This window comes from Thermobia domestica, chromosome 9 (genome assembly GCF_964235325.1).
Source record: "Thermobia domestica chromosome 9, izTheDome1.hap1.1, whole genome shotgun sequence".
In the NCBI taxonomy this organism is placed as follows: domain Eukaryota; kingdom Metazoa; phylum Arthropoda; class Insecta; order Zygentoma; family Lepismatidae; genus Thermobia; species Thermobia domestica.
In genome coordinates, this window is record NC_137462.1 from 210561526 (window position 1) to 210588708 (window position 27183).

General features: G+C 35.1%; 1 protein-coding gene across 1 annotated transcript in view; it reads right to left on the bottom strand.

Annotated features, from left to right (window-relative positions):
* The window catches only part of Alk (Anaplastic lymphoma kinase), a 1262077-nt gene that overhangs the window by 491491 nt on the left and 743403 nt on the right, over nt 1–27183 (bottom strand). The window contains exons 6-7 of the mRNA XM_081725826.1: nt 22223–22384; nt 10491–10621 (exon numbers count right to left, since the gene is read on the bottom strand). Of these exons, the coding sequence (XP_081581952.1) occupies nt 10491–10621; nt 22223–22384 (293 nt within the window). The remainder of the gene's footprint in view (nt 1–10490; nt 10622–22222; nt 22385–27183) is intronic.

The following is a 27183-nucleotide window of genomic DNA, read 5'->3' on the forward strand; positions in this document are numbered from 1 at the left end:
ATATGAAGGTGAGTGTCTTAGACGTATACCGCTCTGTGAGAAATAATTGGCAAAATCGTCTGCTCTGAAGTGAGCTCCATTATCAGCAATCATCCCCGAAAAACGAAGAAATTGATACACTTTCTCCAGCTGATTTGTAGTATTTTTAAAATCAGTAAAATATACTATGCTAAAATTAGTAGAATATACTATAGCCTGATCCAGCAGGTATGCCATCAATATGATTGAGTGCTCAAGTATTTAAAAATGATCTAGATGAGTTTTACTCCATGGTTTATATCATTTCTTTTAAAATGCTCACTTCGTTTTGAAATTGCAATTCGACATTGCTAAGCAATTATTATAATTTTCTATCAGTCATGAAGCTCTGATAACATCTCATTCTACCATACCTAAGACATTGCTATATTTTTCATCCCATCAATTTTCAGATGGTTCCCACGTAATCTTATTAAAAATTTATGTCTCAACCCGTTTCGCGGCATCATCTAAATACGCTACTACCCCAAGTTCTGAATTATTTGTGGCATACAATTGAAACTAAATGGTAATATATTTTGTTTAGTCAATCCCCATGAGATGTTAATTACTATTTTTTGTGAATTTTCCTCCTCTTCCAGTTGTAGATTCCCTTGCCTTAGATCTAATAAAACGAAGATTCTGGCTAGTGTTAACGCATTTATAATATCTTTAACCCTGGGAAGTGGATACGCTAGTTGTTCCGTGCATTTGTTTATAATTCTTTTAAAGTCGAAACATAATCTTAATTCATCATATTTCACTCTTACTACTACCATTGGCGTAGTCAACTCTGAATATTGTACCCCTTCTAAAATCTTCATTACCCACAACGTACCTGAACGTTCCTTTTCCTTGTCTTTAATGTGTAAGCAGAGGCACAACCATGAGGGTCTCCTCAGATTTTCTAATTCAACATACATTTATACACTTTCTCAATAAAACTATGTTTTTTTTTTTTAAAAACAGGGAAATGATTCATGTAAAATGAATATTTGATCTAGTGTTTCTCTGATAAAACAATCTAGTTCTATCATTATTTTCTGCAAATACAGTGTAGGTAGAAGTATTTTAAACTGCGTATTGTCTTTTCGGGGGGCCGCGGTGGCTCAGTGGTAGAGCGTTCACCTCTGGTGCTAGGGGTCTCGGGTTCAAACCCTGCTCCCGCCAAGTGAACTTTGTGGTGGACAAACACCGTGTGCGTGGGTTTTCTCGGGGTTCTCCCGTTTCCTCCCACTTTCTTCATTCCACCATTTCATTCATTACTCATCATCACCGTCTCCTTTAGCCTAACCGGCATAACCGTGGGACGTAAAACTCAAAAATTTCATTTCATTTCATTTTTGTCTTTTCGGGTGGAGAATAATACCCATTCAATACTATAAAGGTAACTAAGAAAGTTCTATTGTTTTCTCATCCATCACCTTCGAACATCGATATGTCACCTAAGACGTACGTGGAAGATCAAATATTATCCCGATCAGCATCGACTACCTTCTGTCAACGTTCTGGAAGGACATGGATTCCATCGTTGTAGAACTTGGTGGACCGTGAAACGAAGAAGGTATTAAGTGCATTTTGAACCTCTACTAGGGACTTGAAGTGGCGTCCTCTAAGGTGATTGTTTAAAGGAATGGAGCAGATGATAATTGGACGGTACAATGTCCGGTTAGTATGGCGGATGCAATAGTGTTTCTCATCCAAGGCATAAAATGGTGTCCAGGGTCAGGGACAAACCAAGGGCCGAGCAACCCTGGCAACAGCCTGGGACGCCACAGTCGGGTGGGCGCCAAAAGGAGCCTCTAAAAGAAATTTTATAACATATTTTCTACAGACATTTTTGGTTTATATTCTTGTAAAGTAGCGCCAATTACATAATCTTTTTCCATTCCACCATTGAAGAAGAGAGTTTCATAGTACTAGGGGGCTGTATCGTCCGATGGAGGCATGGCATGTGGAAAAAAGCGTGGAGGGAGTGTTTGAATTGTTTATAGCGGGCCATGTTCTTTGTAAACTTTACTTAGACAATGAATGTCATTGGATTTTATATATGTTAATCTCTTAAAGTAATATTTATCATAACATGGAAACTTTATTGCATATTATCCAAAGCCTATTCATAAAAGTGGGTGGAGAGGCAAGTATAGAATTACTATTTGACAAATACAAACGCAAGCTAAGTTTTGCATGAACCGGGCAAACTTATCGTATTATATTATTCCAATATAATTTGAATTCACTAAAATCAATTTAACCGATGCTAGTCCGTGCCGATCCGATCATACTCTGTAATGTTTAGCCGTTCATAAACGCCAGCTGAAATTCAGCGAGATGTAGTTATCAGCTTATTAAAATTTTCTACAAACGACGTACGAAGGAATGTAAAATAATCAATCTGATGCGTGTTTTAAAAATTTGAATTGTTTCAAAGCTTCAACTACAAGATTTCAATAACAATCGAAAGTAAAAATTCAAGTAACAGTATTCAATAAACGTGTTCGATATTCTTTTTGTTTATACATATCGGTACATAAGTATTAAATGGTAATAATAAAACACAATGTACTTTATACCATATGAATATTTTAAGTACTAAATATACCTGCATCATGTATTTGACTATCAATTTTGTCTTTTTGAAGAATGGGTTTAAAATATAAAAAACATTGTAATAAAATGTAAAATATAGGCTAGGAGTAGGGGAGGGCGTCAAAAGTCACTTTGCCCGGGTCAAAATTTTGCCTTAGTTCGCCCCTGTCCCAGGTCATTCTAGCCACGTGAGGCTTAGCGTTGTCCTGTAGCAGCAGGACCCCTTTGCGATTCAAAAGTGCTGGCTTCACCGCTTTGAGTTTTTCTTGAACACGGCTCAACTGTTGACAGTACACAGTTGTATTGATGCGCTGACCAGTTGGTACCAGTTCCCGATGCACGATGCCGCGAGCAGTCCACCAAACACACAGGAGGACCTTCTTCTGGTGCAGTGCTGATTTCGGCTGTTTTAAAACCGGTTCGTGGGATGCTAACCAATGATGATGGCCCCGTGGAGCTTCGTACACGACCCACTTCTCATCACATGTCAACACCCTGTGCAGAAATGGCTCCTCCCTCAGAGAAGATAGTAAAGAAACGCAGGTGTCTCCTCGCGTTACCTTCTGGAATGGAATCAAATCACGTGGTATCCATCCGGCACGCGGTGCGTCTTCCAGTGTTTCGTCACAGTCCTTAAACTTGTCAAATCATCCCTGCACTGTCCGTGTAGTCACGACATCCCTACCAAGTCCCTGGCATATCCTCCGCCCCGCTGCAGCGGCATTTGTCCCCAGTTTGTAGAGCATACATGCCCTTATGACTCTCTGTGGCCATGTTCACTCTGTTCTTATGCAAGTTCACCGTGTAACTGAACTACCACAACGAAGAGTTATGTAGGATATACCCACACCAGCAACTGGCCTTCGCCTTTTCTCCATTCGTATTCAACTCACGATGTTAGGGCCAATTGAACACAGACCTCTACAAAAAGTGACATAACTTTCTTGGTTACCTTTATACATAGATGCGGTGGCTAGTAGTAATAGCCCCTCGCCCCGAAAGTTTGGACCTCTACCAACAAAAATTTCTGGGTAAGAACATCGCATATCTTTCTAAACGATAGTATTGTTTCGCCTTTTCATTGATCGATACTTTAATCTGCAATACCGCTTTGAAAATACTTTCGGGGACGCGGTGGCTCAATGGTAGAGCGTTCATCTCCGGTGCTTGGGGTCTCTGGTTCGATTCCAGCTCGGGCCGTGTGGACTTTGTGGTGGACAAACACCGTAGTCATGAGTTTTCTCGCAGTTCACCCGTTTCCTCTCACTTTCTTCATTCCACCATTTCATTCATTTCTCATCATCAGCTTCTCCTTTAGCCTAACCGGCATAATCGTGGGACGTACAACTTAAGGAATTCATTTTATTTTTGAAAATATTTTAATGAAATAGTGGTTCAAAATCTGGGAATATTTGACTGGCAAATGGTTTTACAGATTCATATGCTTCTGTTTTAATATACTGAGAAAAATCCGTTATACGGACAGCGGTATATTGTACAAATATATGGTATCCTTATGTTTACTACAGAAATCAGTACGGAGCACACGTTATCCATATCCTACATATGTACTACCCTTAGATGTTTCATTGTGTCGTTGCTAAATGTCTGATATCTGTCTTCGGAATATTATATACGTATACGTATATTATATACGTCAGCTATATGTTACATACGTCCATCTGTATGTTAGATCCTGACCGTCTATAAACACTTTATTCGTTCGTACGGAAAGTAGGCTTTTTTGGAACAATTATACGGAAATTACGTAGATAAAATATACTTTTTCAGTTATATGTTTACTGTACGTTAAGTCCAAAAACTACAGGATTTACACATATAACCTATGTTTTTATTTAGGCCACATATGATGTTTTTCTCAGTGTAATGGGTACTATTGCAATTTCATTTACATTGCAGTACCAACCTCAAAGAACAACTCCAATTAGACCCAAGCTCCTCTAAATATTGTTTACCAACAATTGCTTGTACCAATGGCATCTACTATGACTCAACGTAAGCCAAGAGTAGCATGTTAATGCATACCATTATGTGACTTATTATGCGAATGGATGAAACATGACCATATATTAAATCTTCCTTTTATGATGATATTGTCCCATTTCTAAACAATTTGCTAAAAGCGGACACTAACCCTGCATTATCTACTAGAAAATAAATAAGTTGATTCTCACAAACTAACTGCCACCATAGAGATTGCCTAAAGCTCTCTGTTTTAGTCATTGCCTGTTTTGGCGTAGGAGTAACTCCATTACTCTGCGCCATTACTTCATAATAATTACAGACGAATATGTTCCACAAGCTTTCCAAGCATATTTTTATTCATCGTTTCATATATACTTTATACAACCCAACAATAAATAAACAATATATATCATGACCTTTTCCTCCATGTAGAAGGTATGTTTCGCTACAATAGCCTTAAAGGTAAAGTTTCGTCGGTAAAGGATAGAAACTTCCTAAGCTGTTACTAATAATCACTAGAGTGTTGAAACAAGTGTGCACAGTCGAAAGAAGCCAAATAATTCGAAGACAATTAGAAGCCAAAGTATATAAGTAAGATATTTACCATTTTTGTTGGCAAAAAGAGCTGTTATCTAGTCAGCTATTTTATATACTTAATAATCGCATTCGAAGCAGAAGCAAATTTTATTTTAAAAAGTAAATCTTGATATTAAGCAAAAAATGTTCAAATATTTGTTGCAATTATTTTAAAAAGGTATTTCTGCTTTACATTTAATAATACGTATATGTGTAGACTGACTGTGTACAAATGGCTGAGTAAATAGGAAGAATAAACTAGAAGTTCAAGCTTTTACATAATTGGCTTAAATATTTTTCATTTTTTTTTTAAATTTGAGTACACATGCACATATATATCCAAGATACGGAAAAGTGATAAATTTAAATAAAAATTAATTTAAATCCAATTACGGTAATTACAGTAATTATTTGAACAATAGCGTGATGATACAATAATCTAACCAATCTAGCTTGATTCTGTTGAAAATTGGTTCCGCTTATGTTTGAAAAAGTAATAATAATAATAATAATAATAATAATAATAATGAAAAATACCTATAACTTTCTGTTTTGCTGACTATACATAATAAATAGTATATATAAAATGAAATGTGTATGTATATCACATAACGTGTAATGAGATATATGTACACTACTTTGTATACAGTTACTGCTATTTTAATTTTTGTACCATGAATTGATGGTTTGATTTATTATTTTATATGTATGTATGTATGTATGTATGTATATAATGATTTCACCCTTACATACGGCTGATTTAAGTCCTAACTAATAAGAATATTTATTTTTCTCATACGAAAAACATTCCATGATTTATGAAAATAAGCTTTAAAAACAAAGGTTATAACGAATTCTTCTCATTGTCCCTGACTAATTTCATCATGAAGCAATTAGGTAGCTTTTAAGCAAATTATCATCGAACATACCTTTTAAGATGGGAGTTGATTTATCCTTACCTCAAAGAATATCACACCATATTGCATCAAACTCAAGTATTTTTTAATGTAAATTCTCTTGGAAAATTCTTCTGTTATCATTATGTATTTAGGCAATTTTCTATATGGGATCAATTTTAAATCTTAACTTCGAACAGATTTCAACCCTTAATAAGAAATTACTTTCCTAAATCTAAAAGAAATCAAAAGCGAAATTGAATTAAAATTAAACATATTTTAGGAATTTTATCGTGGAACAGATAGGCGAACAGACACACTTGAGCTGAAGGTTGAAATCCGCTTTAGGTCATATCAATTATTCGTGATGATTATTGCTGTTTCATACAATCTTTATTATTATTATTTAAAAAATGATTCAGATTGTTATATTTCTCGAATGTGTTATGCAGATAAAATTAGTAATATTATGCAGGTTTTAAAGGACTGACACAGTTGTACAAAATTGCAAACTGAGTGGTTACTGGATTTGATTTCCGGCAGAATGTCATGTTCTTTGGATTCACGTGAAGCTATAGGCACACATCTCACATACCCTCGCTCAAAGGAACGCTAAGTTCAACTCAAGCAACCAAAAATGAAGAACGAGTTTTTTTTTAATTTAGTTACTCTGTTTTAATTCAGACATTTGTCCATGAAGCTGTATCTTAAAAAATTAAATCTGGTGGCAGTATCTAAAAAAACAACTGAAAAGTGACAATATTAGATTAAAAGAAATATTGAAGTGAGCATTATCGAAGATCCTGCCACTTGCTGTCCTAATTTGTTTGAGTATAATGATAAGGTTTCCAGTCAGTTTGACGATTGGTTTGAAGAATTTAAGTGGAATCCATGAGGTCACTTGTGTTCAAGTTGAGGACCTTTAACTACCACCAATGATAAATCTAACCTATATACTCTTGTTTGGTAACAAACTGTTTGAAGCTAAAATTTGAAACATTTATCGAATATAAAAACTAATATTTTCTCTACAAATCAATAGGTAATAAAGATTTGTTTTTTACTTTAAATGTCGTCAATTACAGGCATCTTCAATTGCAATATTAGAATTTTCGAAAGAGAAAAAAAGAAATGACTATCATGATTAACATTCTCCTAGAATCCTTGAAAAATATGTTATATCTGTTTGCTATTGTTTGTTGAAGCATAGAAAGTGTGTAACCCTTTTCGACCTCAAAATTATATGAGACATGGGCCTACATATCAGGTAGAATCTTAACTATTTTAATGCTTTCAAATTTCAGTGCTATCCAACGGGCATTGAGTCCTGGACCGTGTACACCAAAAGCATGCGCTATTCACTAGAACAACGACGAGGGCTAAATACGTCAGTGACTTTACTTATGTTAAAATTTCACTTTATATGAATATGAATAAGAATTATTAACTGACCCGCAGTATTATTTATACTTTTTTTGTAAAGATACTTCCACTAATAACTAGTAACGTACGTGGTTAACCTTGAACAGCCTTCTCTTTCCAACACTATTTCTTATGCCATCTTATTACACGGTTAACGGAGCATACTGATTGCTAGAAAATAGACAGGGTTTCGAATTAGCAGTCCCTCCCACAGGAACTTCTTTCGGCTCGTCCTACCTCAAACTCACTCCCTCTGCCTCTCACGCTAACGGGAGTGGTAAAGAAAGATTCAGTGAACGAGGTTTCCACTGAGGCCCCGCAACTCGTCTTTCCCTTCATGCGTCACTCATTTGAAATGGAAATGAGCAGCCGTCTCTCCTAGTTGGCTGGTTGGCGGAGCCTAATGGTGGTCGGAGCTCTTCCAAAGGATGCTGTAAACAGATGCTTGTGCAAATAGAATTGAAAAGAGAAGGCAAAGGAGACTTCCTCCTCATTAAAACAAAGAGTTAAGGGAAGCCAGTGCTAAAGCTAATGACCCCCTTTGTTAAGAACCTCGTTTTAACTGCACACTGATCGTGCAACACATTTCCTCAAGAGGTTTGCTTACGGTAGTGTTAAAACACACTTGGACTTACAAGTACAAGAACTAGCTAATTCTCTTGCTAAAGCAATTTTCGCTTACAAAACTATTTACCACTCCTCAGCACAAAATAATAAGTAAAATTATTGTAAAAGGTAACACATATTAAAAAGCAGGGAACGTTAACTACAGAAGAATCCATGGCTAGCAAAAAATGAAAAACGTTTTGTAATTTTGAAATTGATTATTTTTAAAACTAACTCAAATGTCATTCATTCCAAAATCGAGTTCATATAAAAGAAGAATGACTATTAAGCCAGACGTCAACAATAATAATATATATGAGGAATAATCTTATATATTATTATTTTAAAGTATTTTTATTTATTTCCACATTTTGAACTTTTTCGTCGTAGAACTTGTAAACAGGGTGAGAACAATTGACAATACTCCTGAACTTTTTTTTTCAATCATGCCACCTATTTAGATGAAACTAAAATTGAAATATACTTTCAAGCTTTTCATTATGATACTGTCGAGATAACAATACATAGTACAACTAATGAGATATCTCCCCAAATTATAAAGTTTTAATTTTTCGTTACAATATTGTGGAAAGATGAAGCATAGATCAACTGATACTCTATACAAAGTAGAACAAAACGACATGATTTAGGGTCAATTCTTATGAATAGTTTTCGGGAAAAGCTTTTATAGCTTTTATAGCACCAAAAAAGTATGAATAGTTTTTATAGCACCAAAAGGTATGTCGTTCGATGTTATAATCACTAATTTTCAAATTCAACTGGAATCATGCGCGCCGACTACGTGGGTGCTTCGGAGCTACAGCACCCACGCAAATAATTTTACACAGGATTTTTAGATAGAAACAAAATAAATTCTTCTCACTTGCCATTACCAAAAAAATAATAAACAATTAAAAGGTTGAGATGGAAGTTAAAATTTCTAACTTCTAAAACAATATTGTTTGTTTCAAATGTGTTTGTGCAAAGACAACCAAACAACACACACCCTCTTTCCTTGCCTGTCTCTGGCCTAGTCAAAAACAGTCCACACAATAAAAAATGAAACCATATTGTGAACAGAATCGAGCCCTTTATGACAGTGTTCATAAAAGATTTTAACTAAAAGGAAATCAATCAAAAAATATCGTGACTCCCCTGGAAACATATAACACGACCCGCCATTGATATACACCCACATAAATTTTGGAAAGTCGGCGCCGTTGACTGGAATGGGTTGTTTAATGCATTGGCGTCAGCAGTACATACATTTTGTGGGACACAGACTACTGTAGTGACTGGGATGTATGGAATACTCCAGGAAAGCGGGAGCCCTCCTCCAAAAAGCAAAAATTATATCGCCTTATGCAGAGTCATTTTGACGTATAATTAGCGTCATACTAAAGGTCTGACTACTGCAGAAAACATATGTTAGTCGAACGTTTTGGTGTGGCTCTAATTACGCGTCAGAACGACTTTTCATAAGGCTCATAGTCTTTATATGTTGCATTTTAAAGCATTTTTGACTTAAAAAGGAAATAAAAACTTTTAAAAAAATAATTTTGTTTCTACCTTTGATAGTCGATATTTTTGGAAGGTGATAGTAGAGAAAAGCATATACGCTTTACAGTTTGTTTATTTAAATAGTAAAATTCCATCTTGGTTTACAATTCTAGGTAAACTTAAGTAACTACAAATGTATGCCAGAAATAAAATAATGGTAAAAGAAAGTGTGAAGTGAATACTCAGAAACAATGAAGTTTTGAAAATCGGTTTCAGGCCTATAGGCCTACAAATAATATAAGTTCAACATTATATAGTTAAATAATAGTTGATTACTTTTAACTCGCTCTACTGCTCACTATCTAAATAAAAATATGTTATTTACTTTACAGTTTACTCCACCGTCACCTTCATAAAACTGCCCAAAGACTGAGTGCCTTTTCTCAATAATCGGAAACAACCTTGCTACTTTTTACATATCCACTTTGTCTAACATTGTTTTGTGACCGTAGCAAACTGCTACATGGTTGAGCCTCTTTTAGATCATAGTTGACCTGATGCTTGAAATATTGCGGGGACTAAAACCGTTTTACAAATATTGGGGGGACGTCCCCGGTGTCGTCGGTGGGATTGATGCCAGTGGTTTGATGGTTTATATTTATTCACAAACTGTATATGTAAACAATACTCTATTAAGAAGCATATTATATTTATATTTTCTCTTAATGGTAACCTACATACACCTGAGAGTGATTCGCATACTCCTAACAATGATATTCATAATCTTAACAGTGACACATACTACTTATAATGTAATATCATTCAACACAGTAGTTCGATGAATAAGAAAAATATAAAAGTGTTTTACATTAGCAGATAATAAATAACGTTACTTACCTGACAGCTATTGTAGTACTCTGAGCTAACATTGCTGTGGTATGTTGGGGGAGCTCGATACTTAGCGCTTTCTAATTCTGCTGTGTCTCCAAGAAAAGAGCCTTCTGGCATATCCACAAACACGTATTTTCCTTTAAAAAATAATTTAAAAAAACAGTTACAAATGTTGAATTTCATTAACTGTATTTTTGTGTATACATTTTGAACATTTTATGGTAGAAATACTCATTTCCTTCTTGTTATAAGGTATACAAGTTAACATTCTTAAAGTTCATTTTGATTAAAAGCCAAGTTAATTTGTCATGAATACAGTATGTTACTAATATAACTTACCTTTCCCTCAAAAGCGTATGTTATTTTTATAATGCACACAAAAGCTATATAAAAACAAGAGACTAATTAGTTAAAATAAGCTTTCTTAATGACCACTTATCATTTCTCTGCCAAAGCCTATATATCCGAAACAGAAATCAGATTGGAGGAAAAAAATGTGGTACGTTTCTATTTAAAGCTAAGTGGTCAAAATGAACCTTTCCTTAATAAGTTAGTGCCTCAGAAAGTGATTAAAAGGACAGTAAGTGATATTTCAGACAATAAGGCGCAATTCACAGCGAGCTGCAAGTTAGTTATGCAGCATAAAGACAACCATTTCTGTGTTTGTCATAACATCAATGCATGACAAGACTGAGAATTGACGGATATTTGAGAAGTCGATTTTAAATTCCGCAAGAGACAAATAGTTTTTCTGGCAACATCCTGTACTTTTAGTATGCTACCTTTATGCTGAGTGTATAATATTGTGTAATGTACACTCATGTCCAAAATGATTGTTGTATAACTTCCTTCTTGTAAGACATAATTTGATAATGCTTTTGTAGGATACTTTTAATACTGATACTATCTGTATAATCGGGAAATGAATATTTGTGGTAAATTTCATAGGGAGAGAATTATAAATACGAAAATTAGTATGAGTAAAACAAAATGTTGCTAAATGGACAAAAACGTTTTATTTTCGTTTTATTGATCTCATCTACTGCTCTTTTGACATGAAATGTGTCACATACATGTCTTTGCCGATTATACACATACTAAAAATGTAAGAAACACGGGGCAAATTCGTTATCATATTATATTCCTACAGCAACATATTTATAGACATGCGACAATAATTTTGGACAGGAATGTACTTACACGTAATTGATATCACATCTCCGTCGATGCTTCTTTTTCTTGAAAAGGATTAGGTGCTACAGTAACTTTAGGGCTAAGTTGGCGATAGAGTAACAGAAAGTTTACTCATGCTGAAGGGTTTAAAGAAAGTTTTTAGAAGAAGTGGGTCCTGGGAGAACGCACATCCAATTGATAAATACTCGGATATGAGATTCATTGTTTTTGTCAACTTGGTGATAATTGCAGGGATGATCACAGTGATTTTAATACCTCAAGCACGACCGAAGATCAAGATTCATTGTATGATGAACCTCCAAATGTAAGTTTCTATACTTTCTCGAATATTATTCCAAATAATGTAGTATACAAAGAAATGTTGGATTAACTAGGCGAACGCGATAAGTTACGAAAGGCTCAGTGCTTACATAAGAGCCGCTTATAAAATTTGTCATGAGCAGAGATTCAGACAGAAGACCTGAAATTCGCCTTGCTTTTCTCAATAATCAATAATAATTAAATGCATGCCTTTTGATTTCCTCGAATGACAACTGAATGTTTTACTACGACATATACTTATAACTGCGAGTATATTCCACTGAACAACTCTTTCTACACATATTGTGTCGGGTTCAATTTCCAGCAGGAGCTCATGTGGTAGGGATTCCATGTTAAGATGTAGGCCCATGTTTCTTACAGCCTTGCTGCTGAAAGTTACACCAATCTTTACTCTGTCTACCCAAGATATTGCCCCGAAATACATATTCGTATTTCTGTTCATTACTTTTTTATGCTCACAAATCCTTACATTAATTTTACAATAATTTACTTCCTCGAACAACATCATATTCTACTCCAGCATTCATTCCATAAAATACTTGTCACCGTCTATACTCTTCTATCTATTATTGGAGAATTTGTCTTTCACAGAATACTTCTGTTTAAGCGTGTGAATCAGCTGTATGAATTCGCTTTGATAATAAAGAGGAAAAGAACGGATGTGAAGAAGCGCTTCGTTTACCTTGTCACATATTGATTTTTTACTCGCTGGACGTAACAACACACAAACAAATTAAATGGTCTCTGATATATTTCCACGAATTCATCTTGAGGATGCAGAGAGTGTGTAGATTACAGATCTGCTATTCATATCCTTTCAAACGACAAGCCTAACAGCACATTTTTTTTAAATGTAGGCTTTTTGTTTCAGCAAATAAAAGCATTTAATTATTTTCATGAATTCAGTATAGATGGCGCAAGAGGTTGGAAAAGAAGATAGAAAGCAGGAGAGTCTGACTGACACATGTGAGAGTACATTTGTAATGATAGCTTTTAATTTTGAAAGAAAAACAAGTCTCTGATTCATTTGAATTAATTCAATATGTTGATGATAGGACGTGTGTTGAACTCAGAAAACTTCTTTTGATCTACTATACATTACACAAAAATTGTTATCTGATACATTTCATTTCATAGAGTGCAGTTGAAATATATAGTTAGATATTAACTTCAGGAAGTATCATTGGGAGATAATCTAGCTAACAAACTCGGATGTTCAATGCTGCGTTCACAAATGCTCTCCACTTATTTCCGTCCTTAGCCAACTGAATCAGTTTCTACGTTGTATTCCTATTTCTGCGAGATTCATCTTAATATTGTCCTTCCATCTGCGCCTAGATCTTCCTAATGGTCGCTTTCCGATTGGACTTCCAGTTAAAACTTTAAAAGCGTTTCCACTTTCTTCCATTCTGGCTACATGACGTGCCCATCTGAGCTTCCTAGATTTGATGACCCTAAAAGTGTTTGGTGAGTTCCTTGTTATGAAGTTTCCGCCATCCCCCTTTCCCCATTCTTCTTGGGTCTGAATATTCTTCTCAACACATTGTTTTCAAATACTTTCAGTCTACGTTCTTCCCTCAAAGTAAGCGACCATGTTTCACAACCATACAGAACAACAGGTATAATTATTGTTTTATATATTTTAATCTTCTAAGTTTTCGACAATTCGCGGCGACGAAAGATTTTGAACTGAATAATAACACGAAATCTCTGCTTTTAATCGACTTTTAATTTCTTCTTCAATATGGTTTTCGTCTGTTAATATTGATCTTCGATATTTGAAAGTATCCACTTTATCAAAAGTATTATTTGATATTTTAATGCATATTTAATTTGCCATATTACAATCCCAGCGAACCTTAAAATCTAATCAAGAGAAATCCTAATTATTGAGTCTCTAAAATCGTAATGAAGTAAGATGAATCTACCATTGACGGGTCTTGGCTATGACTAAATTGCATACGAGCGATTTAACAATAACATACTGCAGGTAGTTATGATGAAGGTTTTGCACAAAGTAGAACACACTCAATCTCCACAAAGTAGGTTGAATCTATCGTTTCAAGATGCGATGAAATGATCATCAAAATAGTTGGTTAGAAATATTAAATTTTCCTGGAAATGACTCTAGAATTTAGTCAATGAATTTTATAAAATGTACTGAAATATATCATTTTCAAGTTGAGAAGGAATTTATCTAGAAATTGCGTTTAGAAAACTCGTTTATGACCGAATTTGATTCAAAAATATGCTAACACATTTTGCTATTAACATAAATATGCAATGTTAAGGTATATGAAGATGATTTAGCTAGATTTTGACTTCGGGAAAAAGTTTCTATTTTTTTCGTTTTAAAAAACGAATCCTGAAAAATGAGTTTGAGCATACGAGATTTTTTTCATTAAATTGTAATTTTCAATACATATATCTAAGTACAAATCACATGCAAAAGATTGTAATAGTTTTATCTTGGCTTTAAGAAGTTTTATATGAACGAATTTAGGAAAAAAAGGTTTGAAAATAATTGATAGCATACAGTGTCCATGAATTTTTCTGATATACCATTTCTGTTTAAAAGTAAAAGGCTTATGGAGATTCTTAGCTTATGGGAAAAAGTAGAAGAAACTTTGCGAGTAGAACTTAGTGTCCATGAACTTTCATTTGCGACTTTCCTGAACTAGCACACTGTATATTTTTAAAATATTTTTCACAAACATAACTCATACAGTGCAAGAAGCAGATGCCTCAGCTAAAAGATATGTTGGATTTTTAACCGAACACGTACACATATCCACAAATCATTTGCAATAATTCAAGTGATTTTGAGAGTAGGGGTAGTGGCAAATTGAAACTTGATACAATTATCTAAGTTTTGTACTGAAAGACCATTTGAATATGTCATAGCGAAGCACGGCAAGTATCATAATAGTGTTAATAAAATTTCACCTTAAAGCATATATTGAAGAACTATTAATAGACATTACATAATAATATAATATGCTGATAGTTCTAAACACGCCACACACCAAATGAGAAGTAAGCCAGCGGAACGAGAATTAGGAGGTATTTATTTAAATATACACAGTAAAGCACTCAAATTTACTTCATTTCTGTATGAATATTGTATGAGTATGAATATTATAGTGAATGATCAAATATGATTCTTTTAAAGAGTACGATTTCTTTCGTTAATTTACATGCTCCTTGTGCTTATGCTTTTATTTTCAAATAAACATTGTATAAATTCTTATGAACTATTTAAATTCACTTTCCCTTCGTGTTTCAGGGTATTTTGCTGATTCGTTAGTAGGAGTAAGAAGGCCAAGAGAGTATAAGGTATTCAAATTTCCTAAATTCATAATTAATTTACTATAAATTGTATTATCTTGGGAGACATGTTTTTGATTAGGGAGTAAATATGTCACAACAGGTTAATTCCTGGAGTCTGTCAGAAACATGAAACGTCATAATTTCAACTATGTTACGCATGACATGGTGTAATATTTAAGAATTAAGAAGTGTTCGCAGTGTGCAAACAATCGTGGCTCCACTAATAGTGAATCTAAAAGCAAATCTGCAATCGAAGATCTTGTTTTGTTTCAAGGTGAGTACAATTTGAATAGCAACATGACGAAAGCAAAACCATTAGAGGAAAAATAGTTACGAGATATTTGTTAAGATACTTCCATCAAAAGTGAAAAGAAAGGTAAGAAAAGTATTTGCGTCCTTGAAAAAAAATTCAGACAAATAATCTATTTATATCCTGTAGTACATAACCTAGTGGACGTTTAGCTCATCAGCTGGTATATTTTGTCTTTTGACTTACAAAGGAAGACCACTAACTGGTTCCCCTGAGATCAGAACGAGACAATTGTATTTGCATTTGGTATGTTATAACTAGACGAATCCCAATGTTATACGTGCCACCGGTCGGGATTTAGTGAGTTGTAACATATTTTATATGGTAAAAGCTATTAATTTTCAGAATAGTTTGAACCGGGTCACTTGTTCGGAAACGGTTGTGTATATGGAAAACTCGACGGACACGTATTCCATCATTTTTAAGAGCACACTTTTTGTGGTAAAAAGTTTGCCCCAGAGTGCCCCGGAGGGTCCCAGACTGGGTCCAACTCAAAAGTTTCAAATAGCAAGGGGAATTCAGTAGTAAATCGTTTGAAAGCTGTTGTGAAATAAAAGAAGATAGAGCGACTCTCAACTCTCTACGACAATTCTACGCAAAATGGCGGCGGGTCAAAATGTAAACAAAAACTTAATTGACAAGTCCATGGCCACCCCTATAAATCGGAAATGGTGAGACAAATGTGAAAACAGAGAAGCACGAGTGTCATTATTTTAAAAGTACAACGATTTAAAGTGAAAACGTCTTGTCCCAGAGCCCCCAAGGTTCTCAGGTGGGGTCCAACTCAAAGGTTTTAAATGGCAAGGGAGGGTTACGTAGAACATCATTTGAAAGCTGTTGTTACATGAAAGATGGAACAAGTCTCGACTCTCTACGATAACTTTGTGCAAAATGGCAGAGGGTCAAAATGTAAAAACAACCTTAACTGAAAAGATTATGGTCACCTTGAGTTCAAGATGGCCGCTTAAAACTTATGTCGAAAATATAGACATTCCAAACTGCTGAAGCTAGCATAACCAAATTTGACATGAATGTTGATCAGTAACCGTACTTGACGAAAAATACGAAATGTTCAAAAACGCAATATCTTGAATTTACAATGAGGGATTAATTTAAGTATGGTACAAACAGCGTAAAATATGGACGTGAGAAGAACAAAGAAGTAAATAATGGAAATGATAAACAAATAGTATAATAACAAAAAACAATAGTAGTCTCCGTTCTATGATGCTTTCAACCGTCTGCTGCGACGGTTAGAGTTGCTGCCTGGTGGCAACAACTTCTGTATTTCGATCGGTTCGTGAAACGAAATGAAATATTTACTCTTACGTCCCACGCTTCTGCCACTTAGGCTAAAGGATACGGTGATTATGAGAGATGAATGAAATGGTGGAATGAAGAAAGTGGGAGGAAACGGGAGAACACCGAAAAAACTCACGATCACGGTGTTATTCGGTCAGTTCACATGTAGATCTCTTTATTTCAACGGTTCGAATGAATGAAGATGGGACATTCGATGTGAAATCAACCAATAAAATGCGAAAATCTGACCTGACGATCTCGGATTTTTGTAAAAATTGGTGCACAGCTTTATTACAGTGGGAGATGAAAAAATCCCAAACATTACCCCTCTCCTTCTGAAAGTGTCCCCATACAGGGTGTTCAAAAATTTCAAAAAAGAGCATTTTTTCAGTTGCAGTGATTATTAAAAATTGTCATAAAATGGTTAATATGTGTACTAGAGGCATGGAACAAACTTTATTGGAAAGCTTAAAGATTGCTCCGGAAGTTGTAGTATATTTAAAAAAACTGTACAATAAAAAATAATACTTCAAAAATTAAAATTAAAATTTGAATTTTGAATTTCGCATAGAAATGTCCCTCTGAATATATTCAAAATTGTCCAGATTGTAGTTTCATATGTGTACTAAAACACCACAAAGTTGCATTTTGGGCAGTCAATGGGATTCGATTCAAAATTCAACATAACCCAAACATTGCAAGATATTGACCATATGAATATGTGGGTTCAGATCAATAATCATTTGCCTGTAGCTGTTTACCTGCAACATCAAACGAATTTATATTCAACTTCATTTCTTTCTTGATGTATTCATTTGAATTTACACAATCATCCACCTTTCCATTTATTTAGAGAGGTATTACGTTTCTGAACATTACTCAATAGAGGTCATTATTCTTGTTAGTCAGTATGGATGTTTCTAAATTTATGTTGGCTACATTGTTACATGTTATTTTCATTCCGTTGTTTCAGGATTGCTCATGTAATTTCCCCATGCCTTGAAAGAAAGTTCGAATTTCGGGTTTAATGTAGCGACACCACCACATGTTAATATTAGGATAGATCGTACGAGCTCGTAGCCATTGTGTCCAACTAGTGGAAATAAACACCGGACGTGTTCGATGGTTAAAAGTTGATTGTTTAATTTCCAATAACTACGACCGTACAATTTGGGAAGTTGCGTCGGAAAGCGTAATATCAGCATAATACCTGTATGGTCTGTAAAGCAAGCCGCATATTACTGTATATCAAATATTCTGCTTAGGAGGCTTGCCGAGAGATAGCATCGGTCCAAGCGTGAGCCCACTTGGGCTGATTTGAAAGTAAAAGTATGATTCTTATGAAAATGAAGCCAAATGTCTTTTAAGCCCAAATGTCTAAAACGATGAAAAGCCGGAGATGGGTGATATTCACCGCTCGTATCTTGAGGAAACATGTGACAATTCATGTCTCCAAGAAACAAAATCGGATATCGTCTAATAGGTAGCATGTCAACAACTTCTTCGTGATAAAAACGTTCGCGGGTCACTCGCTGATTTGTCCCTGATTGGCCATAGACAGCAAAAATATATATACCATCAATAACACATCGAATGGCCCGCCCTGACGAGGATAGTTGGATATGCGTAGCGTGGAGGCCTCGTTTCACAAGTAAAGTGGTGCCCAATGATGGGGCGCAATATTGACAATGACATTATAATTAGACACAAAGGATAGGTCGGGATCCTTTACCTCCGGCAAACAATAAATATCAGTATCATGAAGCGCTATGAAGTGTGCTAATAGCTGTTTATTCGGTATGCTGCTTATAGAATTAATGTTTAAAGTTAAATACGAACGGGAGTTGATCCCAGCGTTCATTATGTAAAACACAAGAAGAGTACCCACAAGATAAATGTGTACCTTACAAGGCCGTAAAAATCTCCACGACACATACCTGCAAGTGTACCTCGCCCGCAGAACAACACACACACTGACTAAATCTGCGAAACACCATACATATTGTTGACCACACATACACACACACACACACACACACACACACACACACACACACACACACACACACACACACAAACAAACAAACAAACAAATAAGCACTGGATTGTAAACACAAAACCATGAATTTCTCGAAAATAGGTTAATGTCTTTGCTATACACAAGCAGGAAAAATCCAAATTGACATAGCTTTCCCACTTAACGCAAGTAACACAAGCAGGAAGCAAAACACCAGAACAGCATACAACTCGTGATGACAAGATGAAGCAAAGAAACTAGTGAAGTCTTACAACAATTGCTATTCTACAAGGTCAGGCGTTTGGAGGTCACTCACACTTTCTCGTATATTCGGTTTACGCTTTTTCACGTGTTTTACATAAGCGAAAAACAGTTTCTATCATCATTAAAGACGTCAGCGGGCAGAGGTACAGCTGGACGAAGCACTATATCCTGGGTCATGGCATGCTTAGCAGAAGGAAGACCTGTCGCTGGATCATGAAGTACTAATGTCGCATATGAAGCGAGAGATGAGGGTGGTGTACCTGGGGGGGGGGGCTCGGGGGAGCATGGTACCCCGTCATCCAAATCAGTGGGAACTGAGGGTTGCTTAGCTGTTAATATGGTAGCGGATGAGTCAATTGATGTCAATTGGGGGAAATCAGTTTCTGAAGTAGACAGCGGTGTTGACACTTGTTGGGACGTAGCGTCGGAATTTGTAGTACTAACAGAGGATGTCAAAGGCATAGGTCGTTCGGGTACATGACGTGTAGTTTTTGTAACTTGACGTAGATCTGTCATTACAGAGGTGTCCCCTTCCAACCGCGTGGACCGGGCAGGACGTCGCAGCTGTTTACACGTGGAAATTAGGTGATCGAGTGATCCACAAGCGTGGCAAGTTTGTAACTGTCCTGGATAGGAGACATTGCCTTTAATAGTATCAAAATGTAATCGAGTAGGGATATGTTTTTTTAACGTCATCGAAAAAATCCTGTTACCACTATAAAGGCGTGTAGTGAACACAGTTTTCCAGACTTCATACTCAACACTTTTAATTTCACCATAATTACATAATACCTGAGACACTTCTTCATTAGGAAAATCGAATGGCAAATCCATAATTTTAACTCTCGTGAGATTACCTTGTGTGTTCATAATATACACATCACTGACAGATTGATCAAAATGAGTAAAAGATAATTTGTCTGGAGCCTTAGACATAAACTTTTCGTAACTATTTAAAATATCACTATTTTTCAATTGAACAAACATGCAATAATCTTCGTTATGGAGCTGTAAAGCTTGAATATCCCCAAATATGTTGGGAAAATGTACACATAATCATGCATGTAATTCAGCAGGGCTAGGGTGTATCGTGCGTGTGGTTTTGTCAAAACAAAATTTTATACTATTCTTGCGAAGTTCTTGCATGGTACCACTAACACGAGCCACAAAACACTACCAAAACTTACAAACCCTGTTCAGTTATAGTAATGTCGAAAGAAAGTCAAAGCTCGCAAAAACAAATCACTATTCCCGGAGCTTAACTGTCAACGTCTACTCCCGACAACAGTCAGTCAGCGAATCCCACCACTGAGCCACCGCGGCCCCTACAATTGTAATCGAGTTTTTGATATACCTTAGGGGTCCGTGAATGTAAGCAGAAATGTAACAAATAGAATAGAAGTTAATAAACAGGTTGGGCTAGGTAGTACCATTTAAATCACTTTCATTGATGTCCCCCTCAAACTTTACATGCCAGAAACGCCAGTGGATAGCGGCATTTTTCACCAGTGCTGCTGTGGATGTGGTACGACAGTGTTATAACTAGAGGAAAAAACGAATTTGAGAGCCTTGATGGGACTAACTATTCATCCTACTTTATTTCACTTCACAACATCAAATTTTCAGTTGAATCTATGAACAAAACACCTCCTAGAGTATTTTCAGATTTTTTATTCAGGCCCATTGAAGATATTGGACAGTGAAATATGCTAAAGTCGCTTAATCCCCAACTTTACAATTTTTTCCAGGCCTTTGGGAGGAGCTACAGGTCTGTAAATTTTTGTGTATTAACTTATGACTCCGGACTACATACACACACAAATTCAGATCTCTAAGTCAGTTTTTTCCTCTTCCCAAACATATTTTCAATGTCTAAAAATGTTGTTACTGTAGACCCTGATTTCACCCCCTTCAAGTGGTTGTAGGCAAAAATATTAAGAGATCAAAGTTTTAGTTCTGCACGAGTTGGGGACGTCCAGCAATTTTCAATTTGGTAGGACAAAAAATGAAAAAATGAAATGAAATCTTTAAGTTTTACGTCCCACGGTTATGCCGGTTAGGCTAAAGGAGACGGTGATGATGAGTAATGAATGAAATGGTGGAATGAAGAAAGTGGGAAGAAACGGAAGAACCCCCGAGAAAACCGACGCACACGGTGTTTGTCCACCACAAAGTTCACTTGGCGGTTGGTAGGACAAATACATGCTAAGATATTCAAAACAACGTAAACGCCCAAAATCGAAAAACCGCAAAATCGCGGCCGCCGATGCGTCGCCATGAGATGATGTAAAAAATAATTAATTGTGGTTTTGAAGTACTCTAATATAGGTTAAACATTCATGAAAAAATTAGATTTTTTTGAAAAGGTTGAGCGGCAATTTTTCTTTTTTCTCGATCACTTTGCATGGATTGACCCATAAAGGATTCTTATGTGAAAATTTTTGCTTTCTCTTCCTAAGTGTAATTGACGGAGTAGCTAGTTTATAATCAGGTTTTATCCTCACATCTTTGTAAACTGAAAATGAATCTTCTTTTGGTTAACATCTTTCTGTTATAATTTTCTTTTCAATTTCACTTTTAAATATTTGAAGGTATCAAGCTTGTATAAATTAATTTTATCAATATAAAATTTTTATTTTAGTTTAAGCTTTTTAGGAGTTTACCATAGTTTTATATTCTTTATAATGAGCAAACTTTATGATTTCTGTTAATTAATCATTATACATTTTACTACGTCTAATATTGGTAGCACAAGCATTGACGTACATCAGTGACACAAAACTGATGCAACAAGGTATCACACTCTCCATACATTATTAGTTTTACCTTTGGATACTTTGCACACATTATTAACGTAATCAGTAAGAAAACAAACTAAGTTATTTTAATTAACATTGACTTACTACTGAATAAGCCTACTGGTTGAATTTACTGAGAATATGTAAAATAGACATCAATTCTATAGAACAATGAGTTGGAAATGGAAGTGTAAAAAAGTACCTGTCTTATTTCCGTACGTATGATCAACTGAAGGTCCTGTGAATGATGCATTCGTAGGTCCACTGTTTAATGTCCAATTCATCTTAGATCCCGTGTTCTTCCATCCACACCAACCTTCTTCGAATGTGCATCTGGCTGTTGGATATTTTTGGTCCAATTCAACTAAAAAGACAAAAAATAAATAACTTATCAATTAATGTTTCCCAAAATACGATGTTATATTTCTAATTAAATCAAATCAATGCCTTAATCATAAATTATCAAGAAATAGAGTAAATGTGGAAATATATTCTTAACAACACAAATGTGTATTGAAACGGATGTTAAATTCTCAGAACAACATTTAAACTTTTCGAAGTCAGAAACATTGACAGTAGATTGTTAATTAACACTTCATTTGTTCAAGGCAATTTCAGCGCCAGAGATTCAAATATTTGAATGGGACAGTTGTTTTAACATTTGTTTCAAGACGTTCAGAGTAACAATGACTCTACAAATTGTCCAATGTTTACTGTGTAAAGATAATTATGTTATAAACTATTATTCTGAAACTCACTAGCGACAAGATATGATTCAGATACTTTCCTTTTTAAAAACAAGACTTTATTTAACACGCTTTATCAAGAAAGAAAGGGTGTTCCGACATTTAGGAGAAAATAATTAGTCTAATATCAACATTTTGAGTTCCGAGACATATTTTCCATGTTTTCTGTCGAGTTGATGCAGAGTTTCTTTTAGAAAATAAATAATAGCACTTATAATGTCACAGGATATGAAATGTGGAGTTTTGGTTAGAATGCGGCATTTTTCAGACATCATATCTGTCCTTCTGATACAGATCATGTCTGATACATAAAGAGGGAGAATTCTCAACTTCCCATAGTTAATGCTATAGCAACACAAAAGTAATAGAAATTAATGTAATTACTATATGACAAATTAGTATATACAAATGAGAGTGAATTACATAAATCACTGTGCTTCTACCTTAACAATAGAGCTAAACTTATTGCACAATAAATATAACACCGTGTGCAATTTATGCCACTCTCCCGTTAGAGATTGTAAGTTTCAACTAGAATGTGTACTAATCTTTGACTTCGTACTCGAAGCACTTCTAAGTAGTAGAATGATATTTAATTGCATGTAGTTTTTTTGATTTGCAATACCAAAACGTCAAATAGATGAAGCGCTATGATTATTACAAGGCACACTTCTCACTAGTTTAATGACTATCATGAGTGTACGTAGTGCACGAGGGGTAGGGTTCGATTTTGGATAGGGGGAGAATCAAACACATTACAGTACACCAAATCCTTCATTAAACTAGAGGTATATATTGACAAACGTTTTCTTTTAGCATAGCTTTACTATATATTTGTATAAAAACGTTTAAATCTTCATACACTCAATAACCAGGAAATGCAGTCATTCGAATTTGTAATCGACTATAAACTTCGAGTGCAAAGTGTGCAGAGCTGAACAAACTTAATCAAAACAAGTTTTAAAGACTAATTTCGAGATACATGAACTTTCTACTCTAAAATTCCCAAGTAGTGATAGTAACAAACAAGCGATTAACAAACTGATGTGTATGCTTTGAGAATTTGCTTTAGGTATCTCTTTAGGTATTAGGCTTATTTTTGGCATACATTTTGAATTCTTCTACTCCATTCAAATACCTATGTCAATCAATGTGTCAAGATAAAAATCTTGAGGTAGGAAGCAACTGTGTACCAAGATTCATTTCAAATGGGCAAGCCGTTCTTCAAGATGCAATTACAAACAACAGACAATGTCTATTCCAATTTGATGAAAACATATAGAAATTACACCTTTCCTTAAAACCGGATTTTGGAAAATACTGGGTCCCTATTTGTAATTAGGAGTTTCTATACACATTTTCTTCCTAACTTGAGGGGATCATGAAGTACTTTGTTTTTAGAATTATTTTGAACCTCATACTCCTTTAGCATACACCCTTTAATCAAAGTGGAAATGGAAACTTAGCCCAAGGTACACACTAAGTACGTTCCTAAGTTAATTTAGAAGTTTTCAGTAATTTTCCCGTAATGTGATCACAAATAATGGACAACGTCGCTTTCTATTTATAGTGAATAAAGTATAAAATGCCCCTTTCTTCCTAAAACGGAAATAAACGTATTTTTAAAACGCTGAGATATGTGTCATCTTACTTTTAATGAAGAGCTTATATGTCATATTTTGTCTCCCTAACTTTAAGGATTTATAAAGCGCATCATTACTATGATTACTTTCTCAATAAAGAAAGAGAAATGTGGATTTATAGTAATGTATATCCTTTCCTCCTAAGAATTGATATTCCAAAATTCTGAAACACGTGACCCATTACTTCTGCTTAAGAGCAAATAGGAAGGATGTAAGGTCATTGCCGTAGTAGTGCTATACTTCAACAACGTAGTGGATTGCAAGTAAGGTGGTGAGAATATTTGGACTTGGTAGAAGAAATGCAAGGGGCCAGACGCTTATCGGTTCTGTAGACAACATGATATGGTGCTGACGAATACGAGTTTAACAAAAGAGACAAACGAACTGTACACGTGAAAAACTCAAGAAGATAACCAGATATAACTCAACCAGATTTGAACAAAAACGATTACATTCCTGTCAAGCAACGTTTCAGGAGTAATATACGAATCGTGAAGACACTATTAAGAGTGGAATTGATTCGGATCGCAATCTCCTAGTGACGAAAGTGCAAATCTGGGTAAAGTCAAGAAAGTAAAATGGGAGGAGAAATCGAAAATGAAACCTAGGACCAGAAAGAAATATGGACAGTGATATGAAGGAAGAGGTTGAAGAAAAATTCTGTGCAATGGGTAATATGGTAGGCATTATAGAAAATTACTGGAAAAAAGTTCCACTAGAAAGTAACAAATTCTACTAAACACATTCTACAACAACATCGACAGGATGGAAAGAACACCGAGAAAACGTGGGTAATTGAAACGAGCTTTGGGAAGTGGAGTTACGCAGAATAGTGGAATCCATGGAAATCAAAGAATGCAAAAAGCTGAATAATGAATTGAGAAGAGATACTAACAAAGCTAAAGAGAAATACCGTAAGATTGGGTTACTTCGCACATCAGGTGTTACTTTGCACAAAATATGAAAAGAGTTTCACAGTCCTCCGTCGGTGAAACCTGAACAGTAAAGAGGAAATTTCAACTTCCACAGTAACATAGAACATCTAACTGTATATTGGCTATAATGTTGGCGGTTAAAATCAGTTCTAATTACCGGGAGGGTTCGTTGTTGTAGTGGTATGAAAGCAGTCACTAGTAAGGCCGACAAAATTTGAAAGATATCACGTACAATAATTTCCTTCAAAGTTAAGTCAGTTTCGTAGAATACTAGCGTGTATAATGGGACTTTGCAATAGTTGCAATTGAAATGTGAAACGTTTTAAAGTCATAAAAAAGTAAAACTCGAAGATGGTGGTTGCAGCCTCTACTTGGGGTTACTTTGCACCGGTCCAAAATATTGCTTAGATAGGAAATTATTACAACTAGAACCTCCTGCACTCTAAATGTAGGAAAATTTCCTATTTATGTAGATGCCGTGTTGGAAAATAAATAATGAACAGTGGCGGATTCAGAAAAGAAGTTTGAGAGGAGCTTCATGCACAAAGGTTTCTTCTTTTTTCTTTTTTTCTTCTTTTCTTTTTTCTTTCTTTTTTCTTTTTTTTAGAAATCACTAGACTTTTCGGGGGCTTGCAGCTTATAACCATAGGAATGACTAACAATATATTTCTTTAAAAAGAATTCATGCAATTTGGGTCGACTTCAGCCTGAAAGTCTCAAACCCCGCAAACCTTCCACTGATTACAGTTGGGATGATATTCATGGACAAAAGGAATAACCAAGGCAAATCAGTTCATGAGGATTTTTTTTTCTGTTCCTGAGTTAGCATTTTTGTGAGACATATGCTAAACTATTAGAATGTCGTTACTGTGCTGGTATCATAAAATACATAATTTTCTTTACAAATATCGATAATTCACACTAAGTACTGATACCGGTACCATCATCAATATTTGTAGACTGCATGCAGTTTTGTGTAGAAAGTAAAATGTATGAATACTGAAGGTAAAACATTGTACAGAAACGTTATGTTCGTATGTTGAATATACTTTTTAGTATGTTATGCAAAGTAATCCCACGTATGAGTTTACTTTGCGCCAAAGTTTATATTTCAATAATTATGGTCATACTAAATCTTTACTAATGAACTTGCACTAACGTTTTCCTTATATATCTACAAAGATATATAGTGTTTAAAACACAGTGTTCTAAATCACTACGTTTGTAAGTTACAAGCGATTTTGTTTAAAATTGCTTAAATCTTTTGCAAAGTAACTTCGTCTTACGGTACATGAAACAAATATGTGAAGAAACAATGGAACGTCAATGGCGCAGCAGATATAATATGATGTATCAAAAAGAAGAGGAAAAACTAACAAAAGTTTGCGCACGTTTAGAATCGAAAATCGACAAGGTCATATATTCAGATTCACTGGTCATCAAAGAATCCTTAGAATCTGGGATTATATGACCAGAAAAACTGCCTAAAATATATTCCGATAGAAGCAGAGGGAAAGGTACATCATAAAGAAATGTGACCTAGTATTGGCCGATGTTCTAATGACTTGTCGCTGTCAATATTGTCCCTTTATCAAGGAATTTTACGGTTGACTTTTTTTTCAAGCTGTGTTAGTCATAGTTTGTCTTTATATCATCAGTAATATTGTATGAACTCAAGAACCATCTTACTGCTGCTTTGGTGACCATGAAGGCTACAACATGCGTTGAGTAGAATTAGACTGCATCTAGAAGTGTAACATATGATGAAATAAAGTCCCGATTTGTAATAATTTGAATAAAATTTCACAACTTCCGCTTTTATATTCAATATTTTATGAA